The following is a 21,916-nucleotide window of genomic DNA, read 5'->3' on the forward strand; positions in this document are numbered from 1 at the left end:
AGTCTCCCCAAAAAAGAGGTTAACTACTATCAGTTGTGTTTCATTGGTTACGATGATAAATTATAATTTTTTGATGATTCTAGGCATGACATTCATTTGTGAAACATCCTTTTAAATTGTAGCTTATCTTCCTCTTCCTTTTCCCTCATTCTGCAATCAAGGATCTGGAGTTGTTTTTTCACTGCCTTGGTCATTCCACTATCATATTCTAAAACTTTTTCAAAGTCTGCTATGGCCTCAGATTTGTTCCATACCTCTGCATGAGCTCTGCCCCTCAGAAAGTAAGCTTTCACAGTACCTGTTAAAGAAAGATACAAAGTCAAGAAATTATGAAAGATGGAGCAAAATTACATTATAGACTTGGTATTAATTTGTGGAGATACAGCTACATTTCTCCCCTGTTTTAGGCAAATCAAACAGAGGATTATAAAAAATAAGAGGTACCAGCTGATCTCCAGCAGCAGCGCTCAGAGATAAAAACTAAGACAATAGTGTCTGTGCTCTTTCTGTTCTATGCTCGCGAGTTCTGTCTTTTTGCATTTATCTCTCTCTGTCTCTTTCTCTGTGTCTAAATTGTTGATGTTGGTCAACGTCTCTGTGTCTCTGACTCTTGTTCTCACTGTTTTTCCCTTTCTCATCCTGTGAGTCTTTCTTTCTTCAGCTTGCTTCCTCTACATGCCTTTCACCTTCTTTAAAGATGGTGTATGACTTGGTGGGGAACTTGGAGGTAATGATGTTCCCCTGATCCCACTGCTGTTGCCTTCCTAGTTGAAAAATTCAAGGCCAGGAAGGAACTGTGATGGCAGTTGCATGCCATAAAAATGGTTTAGTGACAGAACCTGTGTTAAGTCAAACCAGAAATACTATAAACATTTGGGATCTGATTGGTTGAGGGACAGTGGTCACCAGGATCTCGCTGGTCAAAGTTCTGAGATTTGATTGCGTAAAATTGCAGTGGGTCTGAGCTAGCCCTGAAATCTGTTTGGTCGAAGCTTATCCTATAATCTTACCGATGCGAATCTTTTAATAATATAAATTGATGTCTTAATGTATGTTCTGTGATAAATTCCTGGTATAAATAAATGTGTGGTCTGAAAATCAGGGGTGATGTCGGAAACTCACTCTTCGCACAAAGGGTTGTGGAAATCTGGAACACTAAGCTGTTGAGACTAGGTCAACTGAACATTTCAAAACTGAGATTGATCAAGTTTTGTTAGGCAAGGGTGATAAGGATAATGTAACCAAGATAGTAGATGAAATTAAAATTCACATCAGCAATGATATAATTCAATGGTGGAACAGGCTCGAGGAGTTAAATGCCCTACTCTTGTTCCTGTGTTCTTATGGTCCTATATTCAGCCCATGTGTGTGATAATGTAGAATTAAGAGAATTGTGTGTATCTTTGGAATGAAGTTCAGGCTTCAGGTGTTGCAAAATTTGGGTCTTACAATGAGGTTTCAATTCCAATTCCACTCTAAGAACTGAACACCCCTTGAACTTCCTTGAATGACCATCAAATTAATGGCTAATGTTATGCAATGAAGAAAGATTTGGTGCAGTTTTATGAATTGTACCATTACAAAGTTTTAAGTGTTCAATATCTTTATTGTTATATATTTACTGCAAAGTTGAATAATGAGTTTCTGTGCCTTACCTTGATGATTTGTACATACCTGGATGATTATTGAGGATATCAGTTGTTTGCTCCAGCACTTCATAGTATTCTTCCATCTTCAAAAGACATTGGCAGTAGTTCAGGACTAACGTGACAATCATCTTCTCCAATTTGAGCCATTGAACCTCCCAGGGCTTTTGCTAACATTAAAGATAGAAGTTATTCTCCCAATATTTTGTTTAGTGTAATGATGCTTTATATCATGGGGGCCTCGAATGATTGGGAGTGCAAAATACACAGCTCCTTATTTATTCTTTAACATTTTCAATTCATGAACACATTGAGAGGTTTGGTGCAGATGTATAATGCACTGTAAAATAATGGTACAAACATTGTGTTGCAGCTTATAATATGAGCTCTAAGTCATCAAAACATAAAGAGGCAGGTAGGTGGTGATGGAGTGAGGAGTTATAGCAGAATACTTAGGCTGTGGGCCTTTCCATGAGCACCATCATGCTGTAACGAATTTAGTTCACTTCTTTTCTTGACCCATAAATGCCTCATTTTCATTCGGCACTCCCTCCAGTGGTCTGATCTAGAACTAATTAAAAAAATCAGGCAGCAAGGGTTACCAGGGGTAAAGTTAGCAAGGAAACAAGTGCTTAACACTTGCAACCTCAATAACCATTTAAACTGAAGGTAGAATTCTCCCCTCTTCAAATGACAGGTTACTTATTGACCCTTAAAATATGTAACACAGCAGTTCATGTGTGCAATGTATGCAGCTTACAATTCAGCATTGGGCCCGTGGTTAAAGATATTCGAAACACGTAACAGTCTTTATGCAGATTGCTAATGTATGAATATTATAATATAACTTATATGAGGTAGATATACCAAAACACGGCAACTGAATGGCACTGTAGGTGTCTATTTAAATGTATATTGTAGCCAGGGAGAAATATGTAAAAGAGGACATTTCATGTGTTTCCTAAGTGTTACCAGAACAGTGATCTTAATATCAGAAAAAAACATTTATTTAAAATTAAGTTCTTTAATGGAGCTTATTAATGGCTAAACACAGGCTTGGATTTTCATCTGCGAGTCGGGTGCACAGAGTTGGGAGGGTTCCTGGCTCCCTGAACCTGGCTTTTAAAAATGCTGCCTGCACTTCTTATTTTTGGCCCAGGGTCAGGCTCGATTAGAGGTCAGGCAGGCAACCCCAGAAGTAGTGAGGAAGCTGCCGGGTGTGGATGCTATGTCCAAAATTTTTTTAATGAATAAAATATAAAACACCCTCCAGCCCTTACCCCTTACGCCCCCTTTACCAACCACACACGGCCCAAGCCCTGCCCATGCCAATCCATGCTACCTCATGCCCTGTACCCCTCATACCATCCATGCCAACCTATGCCGCTGTACACATCGCAGGGTCCCTCATATCCTCCATGCCAACCTCTACCCTTGTACTCATCCTTTATAGCCCCATGCCAACTTAGAGCAAACTCATGCCAAACAATGCTCCTTCACTCACCACCCTTTGCCCTTGCACCCACCAACCCAACTGACCCAGTACTCACCATGGGCAGACCTCAGCACTCATACAGAAACAGGATAAAATAAAGTTCTATTAAATAAAGTTGTAGGTGCCTATTGCAGACTTCACTATAATGAAAAAAAAAACTGGCATTCATAAAATCCCGTTTACTATATTTACAAACCTTCAATTACATAAAGCCTTGTAACAACAAATATTTCATTCAAGTGCACCACAAGTATTGGAATTCATATTCCCATTTCAAAGAGTCTATAATCACATGTAGCTGTCAATCAAACTGAAATGGCAGGTGCTGTACAGTGACAATGGATGATAGTCAAAATCAGTCATGCAGCGCTAATCCAGTACTGGTTTTCACTCTGTCAGTTGACATAGCAAGAAATTATTTTTTTAACACTCCAGACCTTTTTATCAAAGATTCAAAGGGCAGACTTTTAAATGCTTTTCCAACTTGATGGCTCCCTTTCAAGGGTGCTTTTGGTACTCTTGACAGGTCCTCATGACAGGTCCTTATGACAGGTCCTCTTGACAAGTCCTCATGACAGTTGCTTTTGACAGTTTTGCTAGTTGATTTTGACAGGTCTGTGACAGTTTCAGTGGGCTTGACAATTAATGAGTACATGCACTTTTTTCACACATTCATGCCTACTTCAATATTTCCAAAGGGCACCTTACCTCCACCAAAGGGCAACTTACTTCCACCAAAGGCATCCTTAGACCAGATCCAATTGGAAAAAGTTCAGACATGCTTTTCCCTGGTCTGTTCTGCACACTTTGGGTTTCATACTCCCAGGCTACTAAAATCCCACTTCAGTGGAGGCAGCTGGTGGGTTAAATGGCCAATTGCCTCTGTAAATCATGCACGTTATGACATGTTCCTGGTCCACGCAAAAATGGGAAGCTCCACGCTTGGGGGTGGGACTTATGGTTTTGGGAACTTCTGCCGCTTTCACCATGACAAGGAAGCTCTCCACTGTGTCAAAAATCCGGACCACAACCACTCTTGATATTTTATTATTTTAAATGCAATTTTCCATCAAAACCTCAATCATAAAACCATTAAATAGAATTTTTATGTATAAAAATGACAACAGATGGCCATTCCCATGGTTAACACTGAATTGTCTGCTACTTGTACAATTTACTTTATAGCCTCAGCAAGACCACGGGCAGGGTCTTCTGGCCTCACCCAGTGACGGGATCTTCCAGTCCTGCTGAAGTCAATGGACCTTGGGCTAGGTCCACTGCATCCGGCACAGTGGGGACCCATCACGCTGGGACCGGAAAGCCAAGTCCTGGCCCACATTTTGTACCCAGTTTCCCTGATAAGGTAATCGTGGGCCTTTGTAATTGTTTGTGCAATTGTGTGGTTTGCTAGGTGGCTTCAGAAGACTTTAAGAATCAACCATCTGGCATAGACTCTAGTCATGTAGGCCAGAGCAGGGGTGTAGCAGGCGAGGGGGCTGGTGGCAGGTTGCCGATGGTAACCCTTATAGTCATTTTTTCTAGCGTTGTCCCATAATTCACCTAATTTATTGCATTAAATTTCACAACTTGCCATGGTGGAATTTAAATTCGCAATCTCTGGGTTCAGAGATCAGTACCATGCCTTCTATATTACCTCACCCACTACATCACCACAGCCATTGCGTAACTACACACACTACATTACCACAACCCTTACAATTATTATGCTCACAATGTTAATACACCCACACATTACTACACCCAATGTGTTAGGGTACCCACAACATTCCCGTATACAGTACATTACCATATACACTATATTATGGTATACACGACATTCACTTGGCTAAAAACCCAGAACTTCTGGATGGTACTTTCCCTTTATTTAAGAATTGTTCAGGTTAAGTGGTTAAGTCCCCACATGCATTTTTGAAGCTTCTAAAGTGTTTGTGCTGTTGGCAATTGGATTTGACTAAAAATTGCCATCAAACCTGGCTTGGTCAACACCTCCAAAATCCACAACCACCAACATCTGGAAGGGCAGGACCAGCAGCTGCTTGGAAATAGCATCACCACCAAGTGGCACACTGTCCTGACTTGGACATATATTGTCATTCCTTTATTGCCAATGGGTCAAAATCCTGGAACTCTACCTAATAGCATTGCAGGGGCATATTCACCACAAGGAGCAGAGTGGTTCAAGAAAAGATCTGTCACCACATTCCCAAGGGCAACTAGGGAAGGCAATAAATGCCAGCCTTGTCAGCAATGCCACAGCCGGAGAAATATTTTAAAAAATTTATGGGGCTTGCAGTCCACAGTTGAATTTGGTACCTTCTGTTCTGGCCTGTATAGCCAGTTTTGGCCGCCTACATAATTGCATCATGAAGCCAAACAGTTCCATAATAGAAAGCGGACACACTGAACTGATGTAGCCTCAATAGCAGCTCCACCTGCCAAAGTGTCTTATGCCACACCATGCAACTATGTCATGGCAGCAGGTATCAAAGCCCAAATTAGCCTCCAGCAGACATCGGGAGAGGTTGTGCCACAGGGAGAGAGTTCACAATATAAATCAGAGGAGTACTGCACTGAGGCTGTTTGAGCAATGTTGTCACAAACCTACAGAGTTCATGCATAAGTTCCCTTAGGTTAATGATTATCTATATTGATAGTTCAACTTCTTAGCCTTTTCTATTTCAGTAACTGCAAACCAAGAGCAGATAATGCCATCAGCATTCAGGATTTAACCAATAATATTTAGGAATCAATAGGAAAGGACAAAGCAATATGTTAATTGGAACTCATTGTGACTTAGTTGCTATTGTGTAGTCCTGAGCATGAGAGTCTCTCTTTTAATGTTTTCAGTTTGTGAATAATAGATACCTTTACTTGTAGATTCTTTAAGCAGATAACAGCCTCACGATATTTTGCCAATGCGTCTGGGTACCTGCCGAGTTTAAACAGTTTGTTTCCCATTCCATGAAGAAGTGGCACAGCTTTAAGTTTCTCATCATCATTCATGGCCCATGTTTCTCGTTTGTAAGCACTTGGTGACTCCATCTAAATTTTTAGAAAATGCACTTATTTTTCACAATAAAAATGATGTGCCCTTGGTTATTTGCAAAGCCAGCAAACTGAAAATATTTGTTATTAATTCACATAGTGGAAAAAGTGTTTGGGTATTGTTATAAGATCTAGTTATCCTCTTAAAGAAATTAGATTGCATGCATTTCATATCTCCATTTAAGCACACTTTTGCTCATTATAAACTTCTATTGTCCATGTACATTTCCAATTCAGTATTTCTATGTCAACTTTGACCAGCATCATTTGTTGATTAGCTAACTGAATCATCAAAAATAATTTTTAAAATTATTTTCATCTGCCAATTTGTTTTTCAGTAACTGAAAATTATAGGGGTAATTACTCTAGCCCTGCTTCTGCCCATAACTTGATAGTTACAGTGAATCCAGACTGCATTGTACCTGCCCAGTTTATACTGCTCTTGACTTTTGTGTCCCAGACTATTAACAGACAGGGCCTTGAGCCAGAAAGCAGGGGAACAAATTGGAGTATAGCTCCAGGCCTGGAGTTCAAGGCCTCATCACCATCCTTTGACACTATTGCCATTGTTCTTCAACAGAAGACTCCAACCAACAAAAAAAAAAGCTTATCTGCCCCAAAAAATGGCCACAAAACTTGGAACCTTGCTACCAGGACCCTTTAAGGCTCTTCCGAACCAATATCCCTGCCACACTGATCTGAGAGGGTGTTAATACAGGCCCAACAATTTTTAATTGGCATTGACGGTTATCTTCCAAAATTCTTTAGATTCTGGAAAGTTTCCTGTCAACTGGAAAGTTGCAAATGTAACCCCACTATTTGAGAAGGGAGGGAGAGGGAGAATGGAGAACGACAGGCTTGTCAGTTTTACATCAATAGTAGGGAAAATGTTAGAATCTATTGTTAATGATTTGATAACTGGACATTTAGAAAGGAATGGTTAAAATTGGACAGAGTCAACATGGATTTATGAAAGGGAAATCATATTTGACAAAACTTATTGGAGTTTTTTGAGGATGTTTCTTGTGGCATAACAATAGAGAACCAGTGGATGTGGTGTTTTGGATTTTCAGAAGGCTTTTGACACAAGAGGTTAGTAAATAAAATTAGAGCACATGGGATTGGTGGAAATGTACTAGTGTAGATTGAGAACTGATTAACAGACAGAAAGCAGAGAGTAGGAATAAATGGATCAATGGAATAAACTGTTACTAGTGGGGTTCCACAAGGTTCAATGCTAGGTCCACAGCTGTTCACAATCTATATGAATTATTTGGATGTGGGGACTAATTGTAATACTTCCAAATTTGCTGATGATACCAAACTGGGTGGAAATGTAAATTGTGAGGAGGATGCATGGGGGCTTCAAGAGGTCTTGGACAGTCTACGTGAATGGGCTAGAACATGGTAGATGGAATATAAAGTGAATAATTGTGAAGGTATCCACTATGGTAGAAAAAACAAGAAGGCAGAGCATTTCTTAAATGGTAAGAGCTTTCAAAGTGCAGGTATCCAAAGGGACCTGGGTGTCCTTGTTCATGAGTGACCAAAAGCTAGCATGCAAGTGCAGCAAGCAACTGGAAAGGAAAATGGCATGTTGGCCTTCATCGCGAGGGTATTTGAATACAGGAGTAAGGATGTATTGCAGCAGTTATGTACAGCCTTGGTGAGACCTCAACTGGAGCATCATGCACAGTTTTGGTCCCCTTATTGAAGGAAGGATATTCTTTCCATAGAAGGAGTGCAACAGAGATTCATTAGATTAATCCCCGGGATGGCACGATTGTTTTATGAGGAGAGATTAAGGAGGCTGGGTCTGTATTCCCTAGAGTTTTGAAGAATGAGGTGTGACCTCATTAAAACTTACAAATTTTTGACAGGGTGTGACAGGGTGGATGTAGATAATGCTGGTGGATCTAGAAACAGGGGACATAATCTCGGGATAAGGGATAGGCATTTTAAGACTGAGTTGAGGAGGAATTTCTTCACTCAGAGAGTGGTGAATCTTTGAAATTCTCTACCCCAGAGGGCTGTGGAAGTTCAATCATTGAGTATGTTCAAAAGAGAAATCAATAGATTTCTGGAGAACAATGACATCCAGAGATATGGGGATAGTGAGGGAAAATGGTGTTGAGGTAGATGATCAGCCATGGTCTAACAGAATAGCGGAGCAGGCTCAAAGGGCTGAATGGCCTACTCTGGTTCTTATGTTCCTAAGATCTACTTGAATTACTAAAAACATTTGGGACTATTTAAAAGATCCTGCAGCGATGGGAGTAATAACAAATGGATGATAATGCATCAGGATTGAGAGGAAACATTTACACGTTATATTGAAGTGCACAGCTCTCTTTTTAAAATCAGGAGTTACTTATTAAAGGTTTTTCTATAGCTGCTGGTTGAATGAACTGAATATACAAAGTATTTTGCTTGTGATTTATCCCCAGTACCTGAATGTATCACCTAAATATTCAATGCCTAATTTGGCTAATATAATTTTTAAGTAAGTGGTGTCACACATACAAAGAGACAAACTATCTTATCATTGCCTTAAGAGACCACTTCCAGTATTCAGGATGTCAGAGCATCAATTGATTTTTTGCCTTGGGGGTCATCAGCATTTTACAATGGTTGCTGCTATTGTGGGAAGCTCAGTATCAAAGATAAGTGCTGTTGTAACTTTAAGTTTTTGAAATCTTTGTTTGCTACCTGTTGATACATGTAGGTAATGTTTGATCCATGGCAGTGTGATGGCATTACATGGGGTCTGTTCAAAACTTTGGTGATTCAGTGGTCATTAAATGATTAATCCTGATTAAATGAAGATTGTTATAATCATTATTTGTGACAGCTTCTTTGTCCTGCTAATTGTTTCCCAAATTTTACCTATTATTTTACATCAAGACAGAGATCAGCGAGAGCCAGTGCAGACACAATGGGCTGAATGGCCTACTTCTAAACTGCAAAGATTCTGTGATTCTCTGATATTGAAGGACTAGATGGCACATTAACTTTCTTTTAATTTCTAAGGGAACAGGTTGAAATCCAGACCAAGGAGGAGATGAGAGTGACTCTCACTCTCTCACAGTCCAGGCTTTCTCAGATATCACTGTAAGGATTGGTCTTGACAATGTCTTTCTGATTGATGCCTGAGAAGGAGTTGGCATTACACAGGAAGCATTGTCATTCACACATTCTTTTTATCTGGATGGATTAAATGAATCAAATCATTGAGCACTGACAACAGGAATAAGGAAGGCCTGTAGTGAAAAAGAGGAAGAAAGATCAAAAAATCCATTGAAACGATTAACTTCATACTTGTGTTCAATTGTCATTTAAGAGGTGTAAATAAATAGAATAGGCTTAACCTTCAACAGCTCAATAACAAAGATGAGTGGCTGAGGTTCTTTCTGCAATTCATCCAGATCATCATATCCCAAGCTGTGATAGGCAAACATATTGGCGAGGCCACAGGTATGAACATGCCAGTCTGTTGGATCCTTTCCTTCTACGATCAAACGCAGGCTCTTTGCTACAGTTGGATACAGACCGGTATGCTGTTGTGGAGGGTAGGGGATGGGAGTGGGGAAGAAGCGATTAATATTTTTAACAATAGCCAACTGATGCATTTTCACAGGAGTTAAGATACAATAGAAGCCAAAAAGTCATCACTGGATGAAAGACTTGTTTGCCCAGGAAACATTACTATACAAAACATGTCTCAAAATCATACAACAAAGGACTTTGGAAATTGCATTTCCACCCCTAATTTTCCATATTACAGGCAAGTTCTATATTAACGACCAGTGAGTCACTGAGATAAAAACAAAAAACTGCGGATGCTGGAAATCCAAAACAAAAACGGAATTACCTGGAAAAAATCAGCAGGTCTGGCAGCATCGGCGGTGAAAAAAAGAGTTGATGTTTCGAGTCCTCATGACCCTTCGACAGAACTAGGTGAATCCAAGGAAGGGGTGAAATATAAGCTGGTTTAAGGTGTGTGTGTGTGTGTGTGTGTGTGTGTGTGTGTGTTGGGGGGGGGGGGGGGGGGGCGCAGTTTTGGGTGGGGGGAGAGAAGTGGAGGGGGGTGGTGTGGTTGTAGGGACAAACAAGCAGTGATAGAAGCAGATCATCAAAAGATGTCACAGACAACAGAACAAAAGAACACATAGGTGTTGAAGTTGGTGATATTATCTAAACGAATGTGCTAATTAAGAATGGATGGTTGGGGAATTAAAGTATAGCTCTAGTGGGGGTGGGGGGAGCATAAAAGATTTAAAAATAATGGAAATAGGTGGGAAAAGAAAAATCTACATAATTTATTGGAAAAAAACAAAAGGAAGGGGGAAGAAACAGAAAGGGGGTGGGGATGGAGGAGGGAGTTCAGGACCTAAAGTTGTTGAATTCAATATTCAGTCTGGAAGGCTGTAAAGTGCCTAGTCGGAAGATGAGGTGTTGTTCCTCCAGTTTGCGTTGGGCTTCACTGGAACAATGCAGCAAGCCAAGGACAGACATGTGGGCAAGAGAGCAGGGTGGAGTGTTAAAATGGCAAGCGACATGGAGGTTTGGGTCATTCTTGCAGACAGACCGCAGGTGTTCTGCAAAGCGGTTGCCCAGTTTACGTTTGGTCTCTCCAATGTAGAGGAGACCATATTGGGAGCAACGAATACAGTAGACTAAGTTGGGGGAAATGCAAGTGAAATGCTGCTTCACTTGAAATGAGTGTTTGGGCCCTTGGACGGTGAGGAAAGAGGAAGTGAAGGGGCAGGTGTTACATCTTTTGCGTGGGCATGGGGTGGTGCCATAGGTGGGGGTTGAGGAGTAGGGGGTGATGGAGGAGTGGACCAGGGTGTCCCGGAGGGAGCGATCCCTATGGAATGCCGATAGTGGGGGGGGGTGAAGGGAAGATGTGTTTGGTGGTGGCATCATGCTGGAGTTGGCGGAAATGGCGGAGGATGATCCTTTGAATGCGGAGGCTGGTGGGGTGATAAGTGAGGACAAGGGGGACCCTATCATGTTTCTGGGAAGGAGGAGAAGGCGTGAGGGCGGATGCGCGGGAGATGGGCCGGACACGGTTGAGGGCCCTGTCAACGACCGTGGGTGGAAAACCTCGGTTAAGGAAGAAGGAGGACATGTCAGAGGAACTGTTTTGAAGGTAGTATCATCGGAACAGATGCGACGGAGGCGAAGGAACTGAGAGAATGGGATGGAGTCCTTACAGGAAGCGGGGTGTGAGGAGCTGTAGTCAAGGTAGCTGTGGGAGTCGGTGGGTTTGTAATGGATATTGGTGGACAGTCTATCACCAGAGATTGAGACGGAAAGGTCAAGGAAGGGAAGTGAAGTGTCAGAGATGGACCATGTGAAAATGATGGAGGGGTGGAGATTGGAAGCAAAATTAATAAATTTTTCCAGGTCCCGATGAGAGCATGAAGCAGCACCGAAGTAATCATCGATGTACCAGAGAAAGAGTTGTGGAAGGGGGCCGGAGTAGGACTGCAACAAGGAATGTTCCACATACCCCATAAAGAGACAGGCATAGCTGGGGCCCATGCAGGTACCCATAGCCACACCTTTTATTTGGAGGAAGTGAGAGGAGTTGAAGGACAAATTGTTCAGTGTGAGAACAAGTTCAGCCAGACGGAGGAGAGTAGTGGTGGATGGGGATTGTTCGGGCCTCTGTTCGAGGAAGAAGCTAAGGGCCCTCAGACCATCCTGGTGGGGGATGGAGGTGTAGAGGGATTGGACGTCCATGGTGAAGAGGAAGCGGTTGGGGCCAGGGAACTGGAAATTGTTGATGTGACGTAAGGTGTCAAAGGAATCACGGATGTAGGTGGGAAGGGACTGGACAAGGGGAGAGAGAAGGGAGTCAAGATAATGAGAAATGAGTTCTGTGGGGCAGGAGCAAGCTGACACGATCGGTCTACCGGGACAGTTCTGTTTGTGGATTTTGGGTAGGAGGTAGAAGCTGGGCGAGGTTGGGCGACTATCAGGTTGGAAGCTGTGGGAGGAAGATATCCAGAGGAGATGAGGTCAGTGACAGTCCTGGAAACAATGGCTTGATGTTCAGTGGTGAGGTCATGGTCCAGGGGGAGGTAGGAGGAAGTGTCTGCGAGTTGACGCTCAGCCTCCGTGAGGTAGAGGTCAGTGCACCAGACAACAACAGCACCACCCTTGTCAGAGGGTTTGATGACAATGTCAAGGTTGGACCTGAGAGAACGGAGTACAGTAAGTTCAGCGAGAGAGAGATTAGAATGGGTGAAAGGAGCAGAGAAATTGAGACAACTAATGTTGAGCTGACAGTTCTCAATGAAAAGATCAAGAGAAGGTAAGAATCCAGAGGGAGGGGTCCAGGTGGAGGGAGAATATTGGAGGTGGGTGAAAGGATCCGTTGAATGGGGAGAGGACGCCTGCCCAAAGAAGTGAGCCCGGAGACGAAGATGGCAGAAGAAGAGTTCAGCATCGGGCCGCGCCCAAAATTCATTGAGGTGAGGGCATTTTTCTCACACTGAACAATTTCTCCTTCAACTCCTCTCACTTCTTCCAAATAAAAGGTGTGGCTATGGGTACCCGCATGGGCCCCAGCTATGCCTGTCTCTTTATGGGGTATGTGGAACATTCTTTGTTCCAGTCCTACTCCAGCCCCCTTCCACAACTCTTTCTCCGGTACATCGATGATTACTTCGGTGCTACTTCATGCTCTCGTCGGGACCTGAAAAAATTTATTAATTTTGCTTCCAATCTCCACCCCTCCATCATTTTCACATGGTCCATCTCTGACACTTCCCTTGCCTTCCTTGACCTCTCTGTCTCAATCTTGGTGATAGACTGTCCACCAATATCCATTACAAGCCTACCGACTCCCACAGCTACCTCGACTACAGCTCCTCACACCCTGCTTCCTGTAAGGACTCCATCCCATTCTCTCAGTTCCTTCGCCTCCGTCGCATCTGTTCCGATGATGCTACCTTCAAAAACAGTTCCTCTGACATGTCCTCCTTCTTCCTTAACCGAGGTTTTCCACCCACGGTCGTTGACAGGGCCCTCGACCATGTCCAGCCCATCTCCCGCGCATCCACCCTCACGCCTTCTCCTCCTTCCCAGAAACATGATAGGGTCCCCCTTGTCCTCACTTATCACCCCACTAGCCTCCGCATTCAAAGGATCGTCCTCCGCCATTTCCACCAACTCCAGCATGATGCCACCACCAAACACATCTTCCCTTCACCCCCACTGTCGGCATTCCGTAGGGATCGTTCCCTCCGGGACACCCTGGTCCACTCCTCCATCACCCCCTACAGCTCAACCCCCACCTATGGCACCACCGCATGCCCACGCAAAAGATGTAACACCTGCCTCTTCACTTCCTCTCTCCTCATCGTCCAAGGACCCAAACACTCCTTTCAAGTGAAGCAGCATTTCACTTGTATTTCCCCTAACTTAGTCTACTGTATTCGTTGCTCCCAATGTGGTCTCCTCTACATTGGAGAGACCAAACGTAAACTGGGCGACCGCTCTGCAGAACACCTGCGGTCTGTCTGCAAGAATGACCCAAACCTCCATGTCGCTTGCCATTTTAACACTCCACTCTGCTCTCTTGCCCACATGTCTGTCCTTGGCTTGCTGCATTGTTCCAGTGAAGCCCAACGCAAACTGAAGGAACAGCACCTCATCTTCCGACTAGGAACTTTACAGCCTTCCAGACTGAATATTGAATTCAACAACTTTAGGTCCTGAACTCCCTCCTCCATCCCCACCCCCTTTCTGTTTCTTCCCCCTTCCTTTTGTTTTTTCCAATAAATTATGTAGATTTTTCTTTTCCCACCTATTTCCATTATTTTTAAATATTTTTAAATCTTTTATGCTCCCCCCACCCCCACTAGAGCTATACCTTAATTCCTCAAGCATCCATTCTTAATTAGCACATTCGTTTAGATATATATCACCAACTTCAACACCTATGTGTTCTTTTGTTCTGTTGTCTGTGACATCTTTTGATGATCTGCTTCTATCACTGCTTGTTTGTCCAAACAACAACACCACCCCCTCCACTTCTCTCCCCCCACCCAACACCGCCCCACCACCCCCCCCCCACACACATACACACACACACACACACACACACACATACCTTAAACCAGCTTATATTTCACCCCTTCCTTGGATTCACCTAGTTCTGTTGAAGGGTCATGAGGACTCGAAACGTCAACTCTTTTCTTCTCCGCCGATGCTGCCAGACATGCTGAGTTTTTCCAGCTAATTCTGTTTTTGTTACCAGTGAGTCACTGTCTGTTTGAAGAGCAGCCTGGGTTCCAGGGCTGCTCTGTGACTGCCATCAATAACATTCTGATCACCCACACGAGGTGCATTTATAATGAATAAAGCTGTTTATGTCACAATATGGAACATCACACAATAGGCAATTACTGATGAGAAATTTAATACAAATACGGCCAGCGAGTGCCAGTCATACTTGCATGTTGGGCAATCCTCAGACCTGGAGTTTAAGATTACTTGACTGCGGTGTATTACTGTTCTGCAAAAGAAATGATTTTTCAAAAATGGTTACCCTTATCTGCATGGGGCTTTGCATATTAATGTCCTAGATCTGGTTTATCGGGCACAACAGCCCACATGCAATAAACTGTTGGAAATGGTTCTGGAAGAGGTCACAAGCTATCTGACCATTTAAGTACTCTATTTCTCTCTTACCTCCAGAATGATTTACCACTTAATCTTGCTCAATTTTAAAATGTTATTTTCCTCTTCTGCTGTAAACCTATCTGGCACTAATGACCGGCAAGCGGCTTAAGCCATTGTTGCTTTTTCAGCTGCCCCACTCCACGATTCAAGGGGTGGGGAAATTTCTGCTGTGATTCCACCTCCAAACATGGCTTGTAAATGGCATGGGTATTGTTAGTGACACCATGGGCTCACTTTTCAGGCCCTGCCGAGGATGGGAACAGAGGGGGAACCAGCCCCAAAATAATGGCGCTGGCCAGCATGGCAGTTTCCCAACACCATTGCCGGGCACTGAAGGGAGCCAAAGGCCACCCTGTAGAGGGATTTCTCCAACCCCCATCCCCTCACCCCCACCCCCACCCCGGGCCACCCACTGCCCCAGACACAGTAGCGGACTGGCTGCTGTATGCAACTTTGAGATTTAAAGTGGTTGGTAAAGATGCACATCCAAATTGATGTGCCCTCTCAGTTACTTACCGTGTACTACAGACTGCTGTTCATCTCAAGCTGGAAGGACTGATTGGCCTTCCATCTTCGAGAGCCTGCCTGTCACCCTTCATTGAACAGGCAACCTATCAGCATGCCAACTAAGGAGGTGTCTCCATGAAAATCCCAGGTCAGTGACTGCTTCCCCCCAGGCCTGGTTCAGGACCCGGACACAGTCTCAGCTTCTTTTTCTCACCCCCTATGCAAAACATTCAGCCCCATGTTTCACTGCTCCTCATTTAGAAAGTCACTGTGAAATATAACATACATATAGTTTATGGGTGGTACAATCATTGGGCCTCAACCACGTAGAGCCACGTGTGCAGTTAGCATGACAGTAGTGCAATGCATTGCAAATCATGAAGTCATTGGGGTGGGGGAAGTGGTGTAACACAGATTCAATCCCTTTTCCACTCAGTTCTGTACTAAGTGATATTGGACAAAGGCCGCACAACTTCTCTGAGTGAACTAATAGTAAAAGTAGACGTAGGTGTTGATGTTATTACACATTTGTTAGTGGCCAGCAGAAGAGGGCATTAATGAAGGCCTGGAAAAAGCCTACATAAATGGTCTCAGTGACTGAAAGCAAGGGTCAGCTGAACTTAAAGATAAAAACAAAAGATAAAAACAAAAAACTGGGGATGCTGGAAATCCAAAACAAAAACAGAATTACCTGGAAAAACTCAGCAGGTCTGGCAGCATCGGCGGAGAAGAAAAGAGTTGATGTTTCGAGTCCTCATGACCCTTCAACAGGACAGGGAGAAAACTTTCCTTGTGTGCTCTTCTTCGGGCTATATTCATAATATTCTTTACAATGCATGTTTCTCAGCTGGTTATCTCCTTTCCTCCTTTCTTCATAATGTTGACCCTTTTCTGAGGTATGATGTATGAGTGCTGAGTTCTCATCCATTCGTCACGACCAGGGTTTCCCCCCATCCCCCCCCCTCGGGGGGGAGATTGAAGTGAGAGTGCGTGAAGGTGCACCTCCGATCAGCACCTCTGATTAGGGGCGTGCTGCCATTTTACGTGGGCGGGCCAATTAAGGCTCGCCCAGCGTGACGTCTGCATGGAAGCGCTATGCACTCCCTGCGCGGGTGGGTGGGGGGGGGGAGGATTCCCTAAACTCGAGGGTGCGCTCTTTCACGCATGCACTCGAAGGAGCGCACACTTCTCCCTGAGGCTAAGCGCTGCCTCAGGGAGATCGGCTCCACAGTAAAAAATATTATAAATAGGAGAAAAAAATTTCCTGACATGTCCCCTCATGTGACACTGTCACATGAATTGGGACATGTACATAACTTTGTAAAAAAAAACTTTAATTAAATGTTTTTAAACCTACATGAAACCTCATCCCACCTGTGGATGAGGTTTGATGTTTTTTCTAATGCCCGCCAGGGCTCCTGGCCTGACCACCAATGTTAAGGTTGGACGGGCAGGTCCATTAATTAGTTTAATGACTCTGTCACTGGCCTCAATTGGCCATTGACAGGTCGGTGGGCCCACAACTGATTTTGCTGCGCCCCCTCCTACCTGAAAATTTAAATGGGGCGCCGTGACATTGGGGGTTCCGCACGACATCACCACGTGTCATTTTATGCATCAGCGAGTGGGTCCCACCCCCCTGCTCGCCAACGGGAAAATCCTGGCCCATGTGTGGGCCTTGGCATTTTAGTATTGGCAGGCCATTCAAGCACTGTTGCTTCTGCAAGAATAGTCTGCCCGAGTCACTAGCTTGGTGACACAGTATTAAAATTCTAGTTTGTTACTTTTGGTTTACAAAATAAAATAAATTAGCATCAGCTCAGACTGCACATTGTGTAACTGAAACAATTATTTGGTGGAAACTGTTACCTAGCTGCCTTAAGGTTACACAGCCTGATGTAAAGGATAATTGGATGGGATCCCAGATTTATTTTAAGTACAGAAGTACTCGCAATGATTTACTTTCCTAATCTTAAATCATTGAAATATTGTTAATCTCATACAGGGTGGGGGGAAGAATCTGTGTACAGGTTTTTAAGCATTTTAAAAATGTCCTCATTCACCTTTTTGAATGCCACGCTATATTAAGTGACTGTAAATCATCCTTTCACAGGTATAGTGTGTCCATATGTTGGCAGCTTAGCTTAATCTGCTGCCTAAGGATCAGAATTAATGACTAAACGGAAAAATGGATTTTGCAGCATTGTGACAGGCAGCATTAGTCATCTAAAGATTAATGCAAAACACTGAGGGACTTCATTTCCTTCAGACACTGTCATCAATTCACCATTTTCCCACCCAAAATCTACTCAGCCGGCCGCACTTACAATGACATCACACCAGAATTCAGCAACCTCCCCGATCCTCATGGAAGATATTAAAATTTCCCACACTTCCAGTTTAAACATATTGCCGAGAATTATTTCCATTGGCCTGCTGACTTGTTTACTGTCATCAATAACTGTTCGGTCTCCGTCACATTTTATAGTCCGAAAATGAAATGTGACCTATATGTAACAAAAAATAAAGACAGTTACTTTTTACTTCAATTTCAAGGAAATTTTGATAGATTTTCTAAACGATAATATTTTATCTATATGGGGGTACAATGTTCCCTGCAAGTGCACTGGTTGATAAATTCATGTATAGTTACTTCCTGTGTTATTTTGGCACAGTTGTTATGTAATTTATCTCAATCGAGTCAACAACTCTGGGAGATGGTAGCTCAGTGATACTGTCACTAGGCAAGTGATCCAGAAATCCAGGCTAATGCTCTGCCGACATGGGTTCAAATCCCACTATGGCAGTTAGTGGAATTTAAATTCAGTGAATAAAACCTGGAATTAAAAGTTAGTCTCAGTATCATGAAACTGTCATTAACAACCCAGCTGGTTCACAAATGTCCCTTAGGGAAGGGAATCTACAATCCTTACCTGGTCTGGCCTACATATGACTCCAGACCCCACAGCAATGTGGTTGACTCTTAGCTGCCTACTGAAACAGCCCAGCCAGCCCACTTCAAGGGCAATAAGGGGATGGGCAACAAATGCTGACCTTGCCAATGGCAGCCACATGCCATCAAAGAAAAACAAACATACAGGCCAGAATAATACGCTGGGTGTGCAGGTGCCTGCCTGATACTCCCAACATCATCATGCATTGTCGCAAGGTTTCGTTCGGTGGGCGCGTGCAGGAGTCAGCTGCACGTCCACCGATAATTAAAAGGCCATTAACAACCTCATTAACTTGAAATTTACGCTGCCCGTCCAACTTAACGGTGGGCGGGGCAGGCAAAAAGGCCAAGCGGCCTTTACATTTTTTAGGAAACCTCATCCACGAGCGGGATGAACCATTTCCCATCTCATATGACAGAGTCACGTGAGGGGGCATGTTTTATTACATTTTTACTCCATTTATTAATTTTTTTTAAAAAACGCTTCAATGTCTCTGAGGCAGCTCTGTGCTCACAATCCACGCGGGGCGCGCCTTAATTAGCTTCCTAACCGCCCCCGCCCACCTCTGCTGAGCACCCCCCCCTCCCCCAAAGGACAAAACCTGCCCACAAAGAAATTCTACATGACCATAATTACCTGAACATTACTAGAAGCCATTAAATCCCATCATAATTAAGCTTTTGTTTCTAGGCATTTCATATAGTAATAGTTTATTTAAAATTAATAGGATTACTTTTTACATCAAGGTTAGAAAAAAATATTTGTGCAGTACTTTGATGTACAATAATCGACCATTTTCCAGTTCCAAAGATATTTTTTAAAAAAGGACATCAATTTTGGATTGGTTCCTTTTGTACCATTAATGAAAGCTAACTAGATGGTGATAATGAATCAAAATGAATTTGAATTGTTAGAACATAATGGAATACGTTGCCTAGATCATAGCAAAATTATATTATATGGAAATTAAAATACTAATATGGTAAATCTTTACAATATAATTTACAATATTCTGCCTTTATTTTGTCTCTATGTACACTGCCTTTGATTCAAGATTGGCAATGTTATAAATCCATAATATTTTCAGGAAATAATACTTAAATGTAGTTGAACTTACTTTGGATCCTGTGAGAAATTTTGGCAGCTCGCCAGTTCCTCCATGGAGAATTGTCTTTTTAATACCTTCAACATTTGCCAGATATGTTTCCTCCATGACTGGTGTTCACAGAATGTGCTACAGGATTTCAGTTCACACTCTCAGTAAACACGTATTCATGTGCTAAGATTACCTGGTGATCCTAGCCTTATAGTCAAGATTAAGCAGCCAGGGAGCCAATGACTAAGAGCAGTAATGTATTAAGGCACTCTAGCTGATTAAGAACATTCCTGTTACATAATTTTTCAGCCTCTAAATAGTAGTACCAAATTTTCTAGAAGAAACTAGTATGCCTCTTAATTCTGATTTAGCTGCAAGGAGATGAAATTTGGATATTCAAGAACTCAAATAAAACTTTCAAATCTTGTTCCAATTCATTACTCTAATTCATTTCAGTATGCTTGAACAAAGGAGGGGAAAGCAGCAAATTAATCCTGATCTATTATCCAGTAACCCCATTTAGCAAATGTTTGTCTGAGGATTTTGGGTCAGGAAGTGCATGATGGAACTCAGTTTGGTTCCTCCACTGTTGAATTGCACGCTGAGGGTAATTATTCCCCTTTTAATCATACATACCCCAGGATAAGCCATAGGAGGGTAGGGGGTAAATACTGGGAGAGAAACCCATAGTATGAAACTCAAAATAGGGTGCTTTCCAATATGTGCTGACCATCCCTGCCTGAAAAATGCTTGCGGTTAAACTTGGTTATATTCTCTTTCATGAATTGATCCCAGTTATCAGTTGTACTTTTTAATGCATATCCTCAGACACATGGCACAGTTTTTAAAGGTGCAGGCTTGGATGATACCATACTCAGCGGCAATTGTGGATAGTCTTGCCCTGTGCTCTATTACATTTCTGCCTCTTTTCTGATCCTCTTATTCTAAATAATTTGCCTTCAATAATTTAGATTACTTTCACAGCTGAGTCTTATCTCCCCAGCTTTGAATGTATCCTAGATGAGCCAGCTATGTAAGTTTCTGATAATGAGAACACGACTATAAACAGAACACTTGCTTTTTTTATTATTTTGGTTTCTGAAGTTATCCTGTGACTCTATAGAGTTTTTCATCAATCTTTGTAAGATCATTAGATGGATGTCACTTTACATTTGTACTAGTAAGCAAGTTTATTGAACAAATGAACCAAGTGAATATGGAAATGTAATATAACACATTTGTATGTTTGTATGGACATACTAACCAGATACTCCAACAAAACATTAAATGGTTGCAATCTACAAGTTGTTTTGTAGTTAACATCTATACACAGAGTGTTCTCTTCCTCTATAATCTTTCAAACAGCGAGAACTAATTGACGTAACCTACCTCTCTAAAGGTACCAAATAATTCACTCACCAGGTCATCACCTAATGGATTAGTGAGCATTACCTCGGGATAAGGGTTTTGCTGAAGAATCTGCCGTATGAAATCTCCCAATGCTTTTTCTAGAGATTGAATGAAATGAAACTGGCAGATGATGGTTCATGAAAACATGATTAAATGATTGCTGCAGTAGCTACACAAAGTAGCCACTGTAAATATTTAATTATATCGCTTATTATTCCATTCTCCCACTGCCGATGGTTTTAGGAAATAATATTATCAATAATATTATTCAGTCATGTGTAGGAGCTAAAACATGAAAAAACATAAAACATGCGTTTTACTTCAAACAGTTTAACTATGGTAGAAGCACTTAATGTACTTAAGTCACTTGCAAATGGTTTTGCATACCCATACTTCTGGGGCTTCTTTTCAGTGGGGGTAGGGAGTACATATTATATACAAAAGCTTAACTCAGGGCCTTAAATTTGCAATTAAACTGTCCCCTTTATTTCGTATCTCTCCGGATGACTATTGAGCTTTATTGATATGATAATAGGAAATGTTGGCCAAGAATTTAATGCTTTTAGCAATTCACCATAGTGGGTTGATTTTAATTTCATGCTGCTAAGGCATTCAATGCATGATAAGCGTATGTAATCTTTTCCAGTGTTCTAAATAGAATTGTGTTGTGGTCTATATGCATTTCACAGCAGTTATACACAAAAATCCATTGTAAATTTGACAATAGTTTTCTCATCACATTACAAACTTACTGGTAACTATTAAAGTACAAAAATAATACAACAATAACAACAGTTTCCATTTGTATAGTTCCGTTAACAAAGTAAAGCATCCCAGCACCCTTCACAGAAGTGTTATCAGCGAAGAGTTGACCTGAGCCACATGAGGAGGGATTAGGACTGATGGCCAAAAGCTTGGTCAAAGAGATAGGAAAGGTTTAATGAGGGAACTTTAAAGCTCTCAGCTGTTGTAGCCGAAGGCAAAGCTGCCAATGGTGGAACAATTACAATTGGAGGTGCCCAAGGAGCCACTGAGATCTCGG

General features: G+C 42.3%; 1 protein-coding gene across 1 annotated transcript; it reads right to left on the bottom strand.

Annotated features, from left to right (window-relative positions):
• Positions 1–92: 92 nt before the first annotated feature.
• aipl1 (aryl hydrocarbon receptor interacting protein-like 1) lies at positions 93–19,581 on the bottom strand. Its single transcript, XM_041196729.1, has 6 exons — positions 19,486–19,581; positions 17,742–17,921; positions 9,576–9,764; positions 6,028–6,204; positions 1,675–1,816; positions 93–298 (listed from the first exon to the last, which is right to left on the bottom strand). Exons 1-6 carry the CDS (start codon positions 19,579–19,581, stop codon positions 93–95), a joined length of 990 nt encoding a protein of 329 aa, XP_041052663.1.
• Positions 19,582–21,916: the final 2,335 nt, after the last annotated feature.

This window comes from Carcharodon carcharias, chromosome 10 (assembly GCF_017639515.1).
Source record: "Carcharodon carcharias isolate sCarCar2 chromosome 10, sCarCar2.pri, whole genome shotgun sequence".
NCBI lineage: Eukaryota > Metazoa > Chordata > Chondrichthyes > Lamniformes > Lamnidae > Carcharodon > Carcharodon carcharias.

Bases quoted from the DNA above. Each gene is read 5' to 3' on its own strand.
- aipl1 (XM_041196729.1), bottom strand. From the start codon at position 19,581: ATGGAGGAAACATATCTGGCAAATGTTGAAGGTATTAAAAAGACAATT. The intron at 17,922-19,485 runs GTAAGTTCAACT...TGTTACATATAG, and splicing joins AATTTCTCACAGGATCCAAA to GTCACATTTCATTTTCGGAC. The intron at 299-1,674 runs GTATGTACAAAT...TTTCTTTAACAG, and splicing joins TATCCTCAATAATCATCCAG to GTACTGTGAAAGCTTACTTT.